Raw genomic sequence first — 15,051 nt, 5'->3', positions numbered from 1 at the left:
TCATTAGGTGAAATATCATCAGTATGGTCATTTCCACCATGATCATGGACTTCATTTCCAAATCCGGCTTTGCAGAAACAATTCCGAATGGTATCGTCTGAAACACTGTACCATGAAGCTGCACAGTAGTGCATTGCCTATCGAAAGAAACAAATTCGTTAATTATTTCTTAAAGCGTTCTTTGGCACAACATGAAAGAAATGACAAGTAAAAATCTTACCTGTAAAATGGTTATTTTCATTTCTTCCTTTTTTTTCCGATGTTTACAAACCTGATGGCATGCTGCAAGAGCATTTTGTGATAATGCAACCTGAAATTATGTATTACTCCAAGGTCAAGTGACTGGAGCTCACTCGGAAAATTCGCTGGAAATAATTCCACGGTCACATTTCTCAAATAGGAAGTAAGGGGAGGATGTGCTGCACACCTGTCTACCAACAATAAAATCTTTTGGCCTGCTGCGCCCATTTTCACATCGACACTTCAAAGCCAGCTTTCGAAAATTTTGTCGTAATCCAGGATTTCTTGTTACTATTGTGTTGTGTGGGAAATGTGACAATGTTCTTAAAACAACGGGGCTTGGCAAATATCCCAATCATAAGTGGTGGAGCTTCTCACCCCCAGCATTGTTAGCACATAACAGCACTGTTATACATTGTTTACTTTGTTTTCCTCCATGGCATTTCTCGTCTTTGAATGCCATAGTGCGTTCAGGCATTACATTGTAAAACAAGCCGATCTCATCCACATTGAAAATGTTTTCAGGAGCATATTGGGATGTCAGTTCTTTCAAACAGGTTTCCTTCCAATCTCGCACTTTTGCTTTTGCCACATACGTTCTGACAGCTGGTGCCATTTTTAACCTTAAATTTGTGCAGTCAACCTGATGAAGCACTGAAATTCTCTACACTGAGTCGAATTGCAAATTCATTTGCTTTTCCACAAAGCATTGGGCTGCTAATAGGAATGCCTTCTGCTCTATGTTGCCTGAACCACTACAACAATCAATCTCCCACGTCTTCATATTTCTCACCCTGAATGCATGTCCACTTACTAGTAGAAATTCTGAATGCACTTGCACTATCTTCAATTTCCTTTGCCTTTGCTACTACAGCATTTAAAGTACATGCAGAAATTCCTAATTCCTGTTTTCATTAACAACTCTCAAAATTCGTAGCTTTTCAGCGATAGTAATGCTTTTCTTTTTTTTGCCCCTCATGTTACCAGTTTTCAAAATAATTAGAACTACAGTAATACAGCACAACTCTACAGTATGGGGTGAGGTGTGACGTGTTTCGGGATTCCCGAGTGACATGCAACAATTCTTGTCCAGTTGTGCCCTAGTTCATCAGAAGTCGTGCAATTTTGGGAAAACGAATGAGTGCTACACCTACTACCAATCTTCCCTGTGGCCATCACCACTGCCGTAATAGTAAGCTTCATGCGTTATACTGTACTTTCCAATACTGTACAGTCTCTGTATAACATCTGGTATTTGTGACAACTCTATTATTGCAGTTTATACTATTGTTGCTTGTCTATAAAACAATCTCAAATCTGTCACATTAAAAATTAAGTTTTTGTTGGATTTGGATGTTCGCAACGAAGTGATTTTCTAGTTGGCAACTGCTGTGCCGTGTTAATAAATGGAGCTTAGGCCGGTATTATACTATCAAATTTTCTTCGACAATGATCTTTGACGTGGTGCAAAAGGGGGTATTACACTCTCGTCAAATATTTCGTCAAAGTTCCTTCATAACTGCTGACGATGACTTAATACTATTATCTGCAGCTTGGTGGTGTAGTGTACTGATGTTGGCAACACCATCTTCATATAACGCAAATGTTTTGTTATGAAATGTTCATTTTATGAGTATAACTAATTTACTGAGCGGACAGGGGTACAAACAAGGATCTGTCAACCAAAGAGCAAGAAAAGATTTAACTATTTATTTTGTGGTGAAATGAATTCCCAGCAATGAATGGTCTTGTCAACATAAACACACTACACCCCCAATACTGGAAGCAAAATTATACCTGGTCTGCAGTTGTGTGCACTGGAATTGCATTGTCATTGCATTTGCAAGAGATGCGGAAGAAAAGGAAACATACTTGGGTGAAGTCGTGGACTTAATGGCAAGATGCGAAAAATATACAATAAAATTTGCTATGGGGCTGCAAGTTGAGGACGTAAAGCCGCATCAAAATCCCTTTGGCGATGGATGAGAGTTTATTTCAATATGTGCTCAAGTGGCTCCTCATATTATGAAGCTGAACTCTCTCAGAAATGCTGTGTCTGCAAAAGACAGACTTAGCATAATACTGAAATTTCTACTACTCTAGTTTATAGTACTGGTATAGCACTCTAATGCTGCAGTGCACATTGACAAAAATAATACCAGAAATGTTTGAAGCTATTTATAATGCACTGAAGGAGGAATTTGTGAAGGAAAATACATTTAATGTGTACTGCAGTCATGAAAAATTTTTATTTCCACAGAAGTTGTAGATTTTCTCCTTTATATTCTCGGGGGTATATCCTGGCCATACCTCACAGCTAATAGCATCAACAATTTTTTTATAGCTCTTGCTTTTTATTCTGCTCAGGGTGTCATAAGCTACACAGTGTTTTATCTACCCCGAATATTTCTATCAATTTTGTTGTATATGCAATGCACCGTGTAAATTTGGGAGTCATATTGATGAACATTGTGTGTCAGACAGCTGCAGCGATGCTAGTGCTCCAAGCAGTTGATTTCTCCATGCAGTAAACAAGACAAACGCTTCCTTTGATCAAATCTAAGGCAGGCGCTAGCTTTGATCAAACAAATTTGATCAATGCCTAACTTTGAGAAATTTCCTTATTACACTGTCAAATTTTATTATAGTCTAATATCGGCCTTACCAATCCACTTCCCGGCAACCCACTCTGAAACACTGCATCATAACTTGTGCACACTGTGGATATTCTGCCAGCACACAAAGAAAAAAAGATATAAGTGAGAAAAATGTATAAGTGAAAAAACATGTAAATGAAGTTTTGCTGCATTCATTGTCTACATTTTGAATAATACATGGAAAAATAAAATAAACAAAGAGGAATTGTTTACATTAGTTTTTATACATCATCATCGTCATCAAAACAGGACAGCTGTGAAACTGATACCTTTGTTGTCACAAATATTTGGCTATTTCTTCCAAATACGTTATTTCTGAGATTATGAATGTGGTGGGACCTGGGAATGCAGCTGCCCCCCCCCCCCCCCCCCCTCTCCTGGACATACAATGGATTTCTCTTCTACACTGACATGAGAATGTTACCCCGCTTGCTTCCGACTATGTTGTCTGCACATCACTATCTCATTTCTCTGTGTAAAAGCAGCCGCTGACAATCCTCCTATCATTCCCGTCATAACTAACAGTGATCGTGAGCGGCATTGCTGCACAAGATATGCAAGTGTGTTACTAGCACTGCTTGCAGAAATGTATGTTGTTGTTGAGGTTTGTCCAATTTTAAATTCAGTATGATTCCGAGTGCAAATGGGTTCAGGCAAACTGCAGTTCAAACATGGTAGATGTTCATTAAAAGCCAAAGTGTGCAGTATAGATTCCCATGTTTTGCAGCAAAACAAAATTACCTGCCCACTCACCACTCCCTTCTCCACACTCATTGTGGTTCCCCCTCCAACCCTCCTGTAGTGCTGTGCTTGAGCAACAACAGCAACTAATATATAAATAAGAAGTAGCAATCACAATTCAGTCAAGTTTTTGAACTTATGCTTGTCCTGCAATGTAGTGATGTCTGTTGGTACTAACTCACCAATAAGTTTTTCCACTGTAATTTATTCTTGCAATAAAAGTTGCAGTCAGTTTAATGTGATTTTTTTCATTTGTTAAGACATTTAATTCTGGACCAGTTTTCCTTATTGTTTCATCCCAATGTCGCCAACGGTGATTAAAAGCTGGTGACGTTTTTTCCCCAATATTCTAACACATGTACAGTGTCTGAATTTTGTGTTTGCAACCCTTTTGGTAAATCATTACAGATTTGCATAAGCAAATAGAATATTGGGTTGGTTTGAGAAGCAAGTAATCAAATATACTGTAGCCAGCTTCTCTTGAGACATTGTGCTAGGCTGTACCCCACATACCCAGCCTCAGCCCCAGCACCTTTGTCCGTTTTTGACCCATCAGCAAACCAGACTGTAACTTGATCGAAATCATTGTTCATTCTTCATTCTTCCACTCCTCCTTACTTCCAGTTGACATTGAAAGTTTGTTGAAGCAAGTGGAAGCCACTGTATAGTCAGCTGGCTTTTCTAACCACTCCCATATTTACCACATTCACATTCATTATATTTGTGTAGGGATCTGGGTATCCTAAAGATATCCATTTTTTGCCCTGTATGTAACCCAAAGATGCAACGGGGCCATGGCCAGCATGGTGTCCATCCCAGGAGTGTGTGTGCTGCTGATTTTGCTTGTTATGACTAGGAATGATTACTGAATAGAAAACATGTTTTCTTTAGCTTCGTAAGCAGTGAATCAATAGTACTTGAATTTGTGCAACTTCGTTGAAAAAACAAACATTCCTTATATTTTGATTGCACCTCTTATCAAACAGAACAGTTAGCAGGATTTAGGAAATGGAGTGCTTGTCTGTTTAGGCTCTGTTGCAACATATTTCTTTTTGCTGTTCCACGCTGCGGACACAGTGTTAGGTCCAAAGGAACACATTATTTCCACCAGAATGTTTGCCTGAAATAGGAACTGGCCAGTTTCAAACTCATTTTCAAATCCACAGATGGATGTCCACATAATAGTGCAAACAATATTTTTCTTTGAATTTTTCGAGGTCGTGGTGCTGATTCATGAGAAGGTGGTTGACTATCTTGCATATCTGTCACAAATCTGAGCAACTAAGTGGCTTATTGATTATCATCCTCTATTAACTGAGTGGTTGTTAATTGTGAAGTTCACTGATAAGACCATGCTTTTGTGCATATGTGGGGCACAAAACATATGACTAGTACATACCTCTGAAAATTCAGCTTGAGTGTTCTGTTAGTCTGTTGGTTAAGGATATGGTCAGGTGTTCAGTCTTTGTGCCTTCATCAGGATGACGGTTCTAAATTTTTATGATGGGCTTACGTTCTATTGTAATTTACCTGAAGTGCCATTTGTGAGTTTCACTTACCTTCATGTGTGCAAAAGATTAATTGTATAGTCCTCCTCCTCCTAATGGCAGTAGGAGGCAACATTTGAAACAAGTTTCTGTTGGAGCTGGTGACAAAAGTGGCTGGGACAGGTTAATGGCTATTTTCTGAAGAACCAGAAACTAAGGTTGGGAATGTAGTTAAAGATATGTTTCAACATTGTCTGTAATAATGTACTTGGCATGCAGTGAATGTAATTTTTGTGGGTGATAAAGGATACTGAATGTTACTGACGATATTGTATGAACATAAACATAGTTGCACTTGGTTGTTGTCTATTTCAGGCACAATGTCCATAAACAATGAATTTTATGCTTGCATGAATTGTTGAATGAATGCTATGAAAAAATTAAATAGCCCATAAGCCTCAAAAGATAGCCGCAGCTGTACCCAATACTGAAATCACAGATTGACAAATTTACACACAAACTGTTGATGTTTCCATTTTGGTACATCATGTTTGTACTTGAGTGCTGTGGATCATGCTCATTGTCACTGCATCTCATACTCTGAACCTGTTGACGAAAACAATTAATTTTACTTGTTCTAAGGTGTCCAAGAAAAGCTCGGAATTCTCAACGGTGGTGTCGTGTGGGCAGTCTATGACTATGAAGCACACAACCCGGACGAGCTAAGCTTTCGAGAAGGTGACCGCTTGGTGGTCCTGCGGAAGGGAGATGAAAACGAACGCGAGTGGTGGTGGTCGCGGCTCGACGACAAGGAGGGATATGTGCCTCGCAACTTGCTCGGGGTGAGTATGAGTATGAACAGATATGTGCAACATGATGGTCGTTCAGCTAAAACATACATAACTTGTGCTATTATGAGATTGTGTTCTGAAATAATCTCTCTGCTTGGATGCCAGATGTGGTACACATCATGGTATTTTACTTGTCTGCATTAAAATATTTTATGGCCAGGTATTTCACATCAGGAAGTAGTCCTCTGCACAGAATAATACTATGTTGCTCCACAGTACTTTCCTTTCAGGATTATACAAAGTCTTCAGAATGGCACAATTACAAAACAACATTAGAAGGTTTCCATAATCGCAAACCAGATTCACCAGAGCTCAAAATGATAAAAAAAGACATTTTGCTCTAAAATAAATGAGGTTTTGCTGGCAACATTTTAATAGGCCATGTGTTATTGTTATTGTTTGGGCAAAGGTTCTCTTTTTTTTCTGTCATATTACAGTGAACAGCCTTTTTCTAGTAACAGTGTACATAGTGTACATGTGAAAATCTTTCTTCGGTAATTATCCATGTTTAGAACTGAATATTCATCACTCAGCTAACATAGTACAGTGATACTATAAAATAAATTCATAATTGAAACAGTACGTAATATTTTGAAAGAAGCATATTTCCACCATTAGCTGTAGAATTTTATATTTATTCCCTACTGGTTTCAGTTACAACAACCATCTTCACAGGACAAAACTGTAAGGTACAAAATAGAGGCAAGTATAAAGTAGCTACAGGCAGTGTAGAGAGCGGGGGGATTAAAAAAGTTTTTTAAAGCCGCAGTACTTACACGGTACACATCTGTGGATCAAAAACACATTGTTGCCAAATATAATACAGCCAAATATAGAACATATGTAATTGTCATAAGAGTCTGTCTTAACATAATCCTTCTAAGTGGGTTGTTCTTTAGCACAGTTACAGTAATGTATACCTGGTGAGAAATTTACACCTAATAACTAACATGTTATATTACGTGATCTTCAAAGAGAGATTTTGAAACAAATACGAAGTGTGACTGCCTGTTCATTGGTCTGATCAAAGATTACAGTAACAGAAGTATAGTAATGCCAAGGTGTCCATTCTCTGAAAAACAACATAATATAAATAACCTGATATGTGGTATGTTGACCTTAGTATTACAGGAATTAAATATTAGGTATTTATCTGAATCCTACACTGTGAAAGAAGTCAATCTAGCTATAGGATCATAATGGAGTAGGACTGTTGAAACATTATACAATGCAAAAAAATGCAAATGACATTACAGAAGCAATTAAGGTGTGAAAAATGCTGGAGAGACATGTAGAAACATCTATTTGTAATTGCTCTGCAGGCAGACTTCTATGGCAGTCACTTGACATCTGTTTCATGCCACCTGACTGGTTATTCAGGAATGTTTGCCCATGCTGCATCTAAGTGTGACTCTGTGTTTCTCTTGGATTTCAATCCATCAATTTGGCACTTGGGTAGTGGCACATGTTGCTGCCTAGGACAACTTAGTATTGAATGCAAGATATTAAGGCGCAGTGGAAAGATAATATAATCTATTAATTTGTATGGGCCTATGTTGTGGGTGACAGCTGGGTTTGTCACATTGACCTGCTCAGCATCACTTTACTGTCCCCACTCTGCCTTGTGATGACTGGGTGTTGTGTGATGTCCTTAGGTTAGTTAGGTTTAAGTAGTTCTAAGTTCTAGGGGATTGATGACCATAGATGTTAAGTCCCATAGTGCTCAGAGCCATTTGAACCTCCCCACTCCACCCCAGTTTCCTCCTTAGCCCCCCCCCCCCCAACTACCCAGGTTGCTTCTACCATCATGCACAGCTGTTCTCAGTCTGGCCTCGACAGCCAGAGTAGTCATGTGCGTGCAAGTTGAGTTTGTGAGAAAGTGCATGTGTGTTCGTTGTTTATTTTGGAAGTAGGCATTTAGACCAAAATCTTACTTGTTTACAGTCTTTTTGTTGTGCGTTTCTGTGAGTAGCACTCTATCCTTTCCACAATATTGACATTAATCCATCAAGGATTTTCTGTTGTTTGATATACCTAGACACATTATTTAAAGCTAACTCTTGAACTTTTGGAAGTAGGCTGCCAGTTCAATTTCTTCAGCATCTCTGTGACACTCCATCAAGGGTGAAACAAATGTGTGACCATTCAGGTTGCTCTTCTTTGCATGCGTTCAATATATCGTTAGTATTATTTTGAGCACTTGTGCATTGTTGTAGGTCAGATAGCAAAAGTGATTTGTAAGTGATCTCATTTTTAGACTGATTCTATTTCTCTACTGTTCTATCAATAAATGAATCTGCTGCCTGTTTTATCTACAACTGAATCTTTGTGATAATTCTGTTTCATATAGCCATAAAGTGTTACCCCAAGTTATTTATATGAGTTGACTGCTCAGTAATGGAAAATCCAGGATGGAATGTAACAATGTTATGGGGATAGTTCCTACTCACCATATAGCGGAGATGCTGAGTTGCAGATAGGCACAACAAAAAGACTCTCAGAAAGTGAGCTTTTGGCCAACAAGGCCTTTGTTGAAAATAGACAACACTCGTGCACATGCACACACACATGCACACTCCCATAACGTACACACGTTATGCGAACACAACTTACACACATGACCACAGTCTCTGGCTTCTGAAGCCAGACTATGATTTCCCCAGTACCATAAACTGATGAAATAGTTCACAACAAATTCTCTGGTATGAATGATTAACACAAGTCATTCTTGAACACTCTTCACATTCCCTGTTACTTCAATGTATAGTATAAAAACTTTGTATAAAACCTTATTTCATGTTCACATCTTCTTTCACTGTCATTATAGAATAATAGTTGTAATTAATACGGTAAACAATTAGAAAATCAAATAAACAAAACTGTCCATCTAGTGGCTTGTATCATATGGCTTAGAAATTACATATACTTGAGTCATGTGATGACACCTGTCTTGCATGTGACTCACACTACATGTCCGATCACTGCTGTAATATTCCATTTGAATAGGCATGATGCAAGGTGCTACGCCTCACTGTCCTTTATGACAAAATAATGGATTAGACATTAAATTCTCATAGCCCTTTCTTTTTTTGAGCTTTAGTGTTTTTTCTTTAACAAGTGTGATGCCTAATTTGTGCATCCGTTTCCCAAGAGCGACTACTAAATTACATTTTTTTTTCCAGCTCTATCCTAGAGTGCAGCCTGGCAAGAAGATAGTTGAATGACCAACGTAAACAGGCTGCCAACTTGCCACCAACTCAGGGGAGCAAATCCAGTCCAGACAGACAATAGTTTAAGCTTTTTGGAATTTATTGACCAAAGTGTGTCATCGAACTGACTGAGGATATTTTACTGTCCTGCATTGTACTTCAGGCCTATGATAGAGTAGATACTACAGGTTCTAAACTTGTTACATATGGATAGAACTATGAATTTGTCTGTGACCATGACTCGATGTGATTCTTTTATACTAAAATGCAATCACAGGCAACACTTGAAGTACAAAAACTGAGAACAATTCAGGCTTTAATAGGCATCGAATTTCGATGCTCAGAGTTAAGTGTATATTATGTAAACTGTAATAGAGACAGATGTGATTAGGCTGATATGTAATGTTTCTAATAGAAGGCAACAATGAACTGTGTATGTATGAATTAACTGTGAGTTTGGGGAAATAATGCCTGCTGTTATAAATATATGGGAACAGAGTTTTTGATATATTGTACTTTTACAAAACGGCCTGAAATTCTTCACAGTCTTACTGAGTCAAGCCACTTGCCAATGCAAATATGAAACATGATCAAATTTAAAGTGCACCCTTGATGTTTTTAGTAACCCGTGGAGGTGTTTGACAATACACTTCAACATTTTTACATATGTATTTTGAGACAGTTCATCGCAGAGATAAAATGTGCAAAGTCACAGTTGCTTCAGTATTCGTAGCACTATATGAATGGTTTTCTACATAAGTTATGCTAATTATGAATTGTGCACATACTCCAGAAGGTTTAATTTTTTTTCTTATTCCTGCCACTGTCCAATGTAAGAAAATGACAGCTGAAATTTGTTACACTTTGGCATGCAGCTTTTGACTGTATTTTGTGATGAATGACATATCTTCTCCCACCTCACTGACTATTAAGAATACTAGACAGTGCCAGGCTATAATCAGAATATCAGATCTGAGACACTGTGAGAGTCCAAATTTAATATAATCTCTGCATCACTGGCCATAATTATGAGCAGTTGTTGTTATAGTGAATCTATTTCTCATTTAATACATTATTAAAGACAATAACATGTCTATTGGAATCTTTTCACCTTCACTAAAAAGGTATAGATTAAGGATTGCATAAATAGTTCCTGATAGTGACAAATACTGTTGATTGTGGGCAAAGGTATGTCCCCAAGTTCTCTTTTTAACATATCAAAAGAAGTGGTTCTATGAAGGATAGAATTAATTATCCTATTGATAGATTCCGCAAGCAGTGTAAAAAGAGAGAACACACTACTCTTACACTTTCTTATCTTCTAGAATTCCACAGTTTGAATTTATTATGGAAGTCACAGATTAGTAAACACGATAGCTTTTCAGTCATATAGATGCAAGGTTTTTAATTCACCAGTTTTGGTTAAAAAAATCTGATACACAATGCTTCTTACCTTTCCTGTAAACTTTGCTGATGCAAAATGTGATACCTGATAAGATGCAGAAACTTTGTGATGAGGAAAACTGACACATTCAGTAAGACATTGTTATTTGCTGACGTATTGGCTGAACAATGTTTCTGTTTATTGTGTGGGAGCAATGAATGGACCACTTGAGCATTAATCGGTACTAAAAGGCAAGCAGGATGAGAATGCGTGTGTGTGTGTGTAACTGGCAGCAAAATCAGACAAACATTGTATGCAAGGAATAGTAAATGGTTCTGTGCCTTCCTAATAAAGTACGAAAAGTGGAAATGAGAATGTCAGCTGTATACATTTTAATGAACTGTGGGGGTGCACAATTAGCACTAAATAAATAAAATATTTACTTGTGAAGCAGTATAAGTGGTAAAGATGAAATATTTTCCATATGTACATAAATATATTATTGCTGTATGGAATAAAATGCTTTACATTTCTGGCTCTGCCAGTGTTGAGGAATGAGCAAATAGTTTATACTTTAATCCCGTTCTGTAAGCATCTGCCTAGTGGATGGATATACCTTATGTTTAGAGAGAAATATTACTATTACTATCACTATGATTATCATTATTGTAAATATCATGTTGTAACTGAAATATATTTTCATCCCAGTTTTAGACATTGTTTTATTGCTTAATCACTTGAAATTCTATTATGTCTGAGTTTGTTAATACACACTCATGTTTTAGTGATGCATTTAAATTTAAATGGCAGAATGTTTTTTGCGACGTGTGTTGCCAGAAAACTGATGACAAATTTCTTGAGATTAAAAGATAATACTCAGCTAGATCTGCAAACTGTGTGAAATGTATGACAGATAGGGTATTTCCTGTTGTACCACATACTGGGGTTACTTCCCATATCAGTTGAGTTGGAGTGGGAGTATGGTGATGGGGGGGGGGGGGGGGCGATGATAGCTTAAATGCCTGTGTGTTTTTTAGTTGTTCTAATGTCGTCTTTGTGATCCCTACAGGAGCAATATATGTGGGGTTGGATTATATTCCCAGAGTCCTCACTTGACACAATTAATTTAAACTTTGAAGGGGCCTTATGTGGGATGGTTGACATCTGTCTTAAAAAACCTGACAAGTATGAAATATGTTAACATTCAGTGTCAACGATCCATTGTAAAAGCGAAGGATTAGATCTATCAGTGGCTAGAAAAGTACAGTCAAAAATGCAATCCTTCTGGCAGTACCTCTCTCCTATTTTCCAAACTTTAGTAGAGCCTCACTTAGTAGAACACTTGCACAGGCAGAGGTACAAGTTTGAGTCTGGCAAGCAGTTTTATTGTGCCGAGAAGTTTCATATCGGCACACACTCTGCTGCAGAGTGAAAAATCCTTTCTGTTCCAGGGATGGCAGACAGTGGGCTCTTCCACTGGCAAAACATGAGTCTTAGGCATACTAGTGTTTATCCTAAATATAAATATTTGTTCTGATTATAATGATACTTCAGGCTTTGTTCTTTTTGTTTTTCAAAAATCTCATAACTCTGAAAAGATCAGCCACACCTAGATAATTGGGTGTTTGCTTTAATTCACTAAAGATAAATATATCTTCTACAAAAAGTCCAATGCTACTGTTAACACCTGCCATGTCCTTAATATACATATGAACAGGAAGCATCCAAAGACACTTGGGTGGGGTGCACCTGAAATTATCTGTACTTCTGATGATGACTCACCATCTGAGGTTAACATGCTGCAACCTTGCTGTTATATATTATTTTATAAAGATAATCTTTTGTCTATCAAAATCCTTAATTGTGCTATTCATTTTATTTTTGCTTAACCTAATCTTTGCTTCACTCTGTCCTTACCTTTGCACTGAAGCTGGCACAGTGCTTGCCAATGTACCATCTCTGAACAACACTGATGCGTCCCCCTTCATCTTTGTCTAACCCTCACCCTCACAACAGGTGGATCTCTCCCACCCTGGGGTGCGAGTGGTGTACTCTTTCTTTTTAATCTTTACCGACATATCCCTGTCTCTCCCTCCTGATGAAGGATTTATTAGTCCTGAAAGCTCGATAGTGCATGTCTGTTATGTGTGCTATACATTTTGCCTCTTGAAACTGAGTTATTTGTTACGCCTAATACCAGATGAATGTACACTGCAAATTTATTGTGGCAAGAAAATTACAAGAAACAGACACAATATATCTTTGCCTGTACAGATGACCAAGTAATCTAATCTAGAACATTATTAAATTGTTGCATATCACTGATGTTCAGTGCCCAAAAGAATGACTTCTGATGACACCAAGGTAAGCAAGTGAATCTAGTTAAGCACAGAAATAAAATAAAATTGCACAGAAAATTGTGGAGTAAAGATTATTACACACATGGAAATCAAATAGTTGTTTCAAAATATTAATTTGTGCCCTTCAAAAGTAATTCATCTATAGTAGTTAAACATGTCATGGACTTCAATAGGTATCGTAAATTTGAAATCAGCTTTGTATTGAAGATTGTGTCAAAAGAAACATTTGAGAACACTATAAAATTACAGACAGAATGGTTGCCCAATACCTAAATTCAGGAATATGAATAGTGTCTAATGAAATACACAAATAAGGTGATTTTTGTTTTATGAACATTAGGCCTTTGTCCAAGCCACATTTTGTGCCTGGCATCTCATTTTCCAATGCTGGAGGTATCGTCGGAGGCTGTAATGACTCAAAAAGCAGTTACGATATCAAACGAGCTCGGGATGCCAAACTTTTTATGCCAGTGGTCGTCAGACTGCGGCCTGACTCAAGTAATTGTGTGGCTCACAGTTCTCGGCCACATTTTATAATAATATCGCTCTAGCAACTAACAACCAAATCCAAAAATGGCAGCTACCAGTAGGAGCTTCTTAAGAATTTAGTTTCTCTGCTCAGTAACAGACAAAAATACATAGAGAGACAGCAATATTTTACGATGTATTTAAATGATATCACTGAATTCAGCCATGAGATCAGTAAAGTTGATAGTTATCTCACTGGTAGAGGGGTAAGTAGTGCAGCGGCTGAGGTGTAAGAGGACTGTTTATCTTCCAGTGCTGACAACTCACAGGTGTGAGTTACTCGTACCGATCAACTGCTTATGATATAAGACTGACACTGAAATAACATGAACTGATGACTGCACATTATAGAGTGTGTCATGTTCAAGTGTAGTGCATATTTGTAGCAAGGAATATGAAGTTAAATGAAGATTGTTGTAATAACACAATGAGTAGAAGAAAAATGACATTAAAGGCGTTTAGTAAACATTTATAATTGTATGTTGTATCGCATAATGCACTTAAATATAAGTACAATTACTCTTATTAATAAATTGGTTGCCACTTACACAGACAACACATCATTTCATCAGGCGATTCCTGTGTCATAACTTCGATGGTGCTGAGGGTGGTAATCTGAAACAGCGAACTGTTGACACACTGTTTTGAATGATGCCAAATTTTAATGCTCAGTACTTTGGGGCTACATTGTTGATATTGTGACATGGAATTTCCATTGATTGATCAAAAAAGTAGTAAGGCAAGATCAATTACGATGGCCTTCGTGGGCTACATTTATAATCAGAGTTGAACATGACATACACAATTGACAGGAAATAGCATGTAAACTGACCAGACAGCTAAAAACAACAAAAAACAAAGATACTGCAAATACAAATATCATTCCTTCAGAAGATTGGATAAATCACTACATGAAATTAAGATATAATCCAGATGTAGAAGAGTCAACTAAAGAGAAAGGAACAGATATAATAGATCTGATGAAAATAAAACAAGCATTCAAGAGAAACAAGAAATAGAAAAGCACTTGGATTAGATGGATTTAATGCGGAACTGATAACATATATGGTGGAGCATTTCTGAAATTCAGAATGCTCCACTTGTATAGCATGTGAGGACACACATGTGAAACTCCGAAGGAATGGAATTATGATGAAGTTATTTCACTATTATAACTGGAGTCAAAAGTAACACAACCAATTACAAGGGGATCCGTCTTCTGAATACTACTTACAAAATCTACAGCAAAATAATTAATGAATGGCTTTGAAATATCTCTGATTCAATTTTATTAACACAGAAAGCATGCTTCTAGCAAAGAAGATCTTGTACTGGCATTGTTTGCACTTTGAAACCACCCCTCAGGGGTTCCCAACTCTTTGGTGAGTTAGTACTCGGCTACCGTGGGACCCCAGCCTTTGCAGCATCTCTTCCCTTCCCCATGCTGGATGTGTATCCTCCTGCTATTCTTTTTCCCCTCCCTTCGGGAACATGTCTTGGAAACTTTCAGGAATGCGTTCTGAAGTTTCAGTAGCTAGGCATCAGAACAGTCCCCTGTCTTGTTTTTTTCCTTCTATCTTCATTCACCATCTCC

The 15,051-nt window shown here is 37.6% G+C and overlaps 1 protein-coding gene across 1 annotated transcript in view; it reads left to right on the top strand.

Annotated features, from left to right (window-relative positions):
* The window catches only part of LOC126210001 (apoptosis-stimulating of p53 protein 1-like), a 339,336-nt gene extending 328,054 nt beyond the window's left edge, over positions 1-11,282 (top strand). The window contains exons 17-18 of the mRNA XM_049939109.1: positions 5,768-5,967; positions 9,159-11,282. Coding sequence (XP_049795066.1) covers positions 5,768-5,967; positions 9,159-9,200 — 242 coding nt within the window. The 3' untranslated portion in view covers positions 9,201-11,282. The remainder of the gene's footprint in view (positions 1-5,767; positions 5,968-9,158) is intronic.
* The last annotated feature ends 3,769 nt before the right edge of the window (positions 11,283-15,051 follow it).

Source organism: Schistocerca nitens, chromosome 10, assembly GCF_023898315.1.
Source record: "Schistocerca nitens isolate TAMUIC-IGC-003100 chromosome 10, iqSchNite1.1, whole genome shotgun sequence".
NCBI classification, from domain to species: Eukaryota; Metazoa; Arthropoda; class Insecta; order Orthoptera; family Acrididae; genus Schistocerca; species Schistocerca nitens.
The sequence above is the reverse complement of the archived record's forward strand: the minus strand, read 5'-3'. Positions and strand labels throughout refer to the sequence as shown.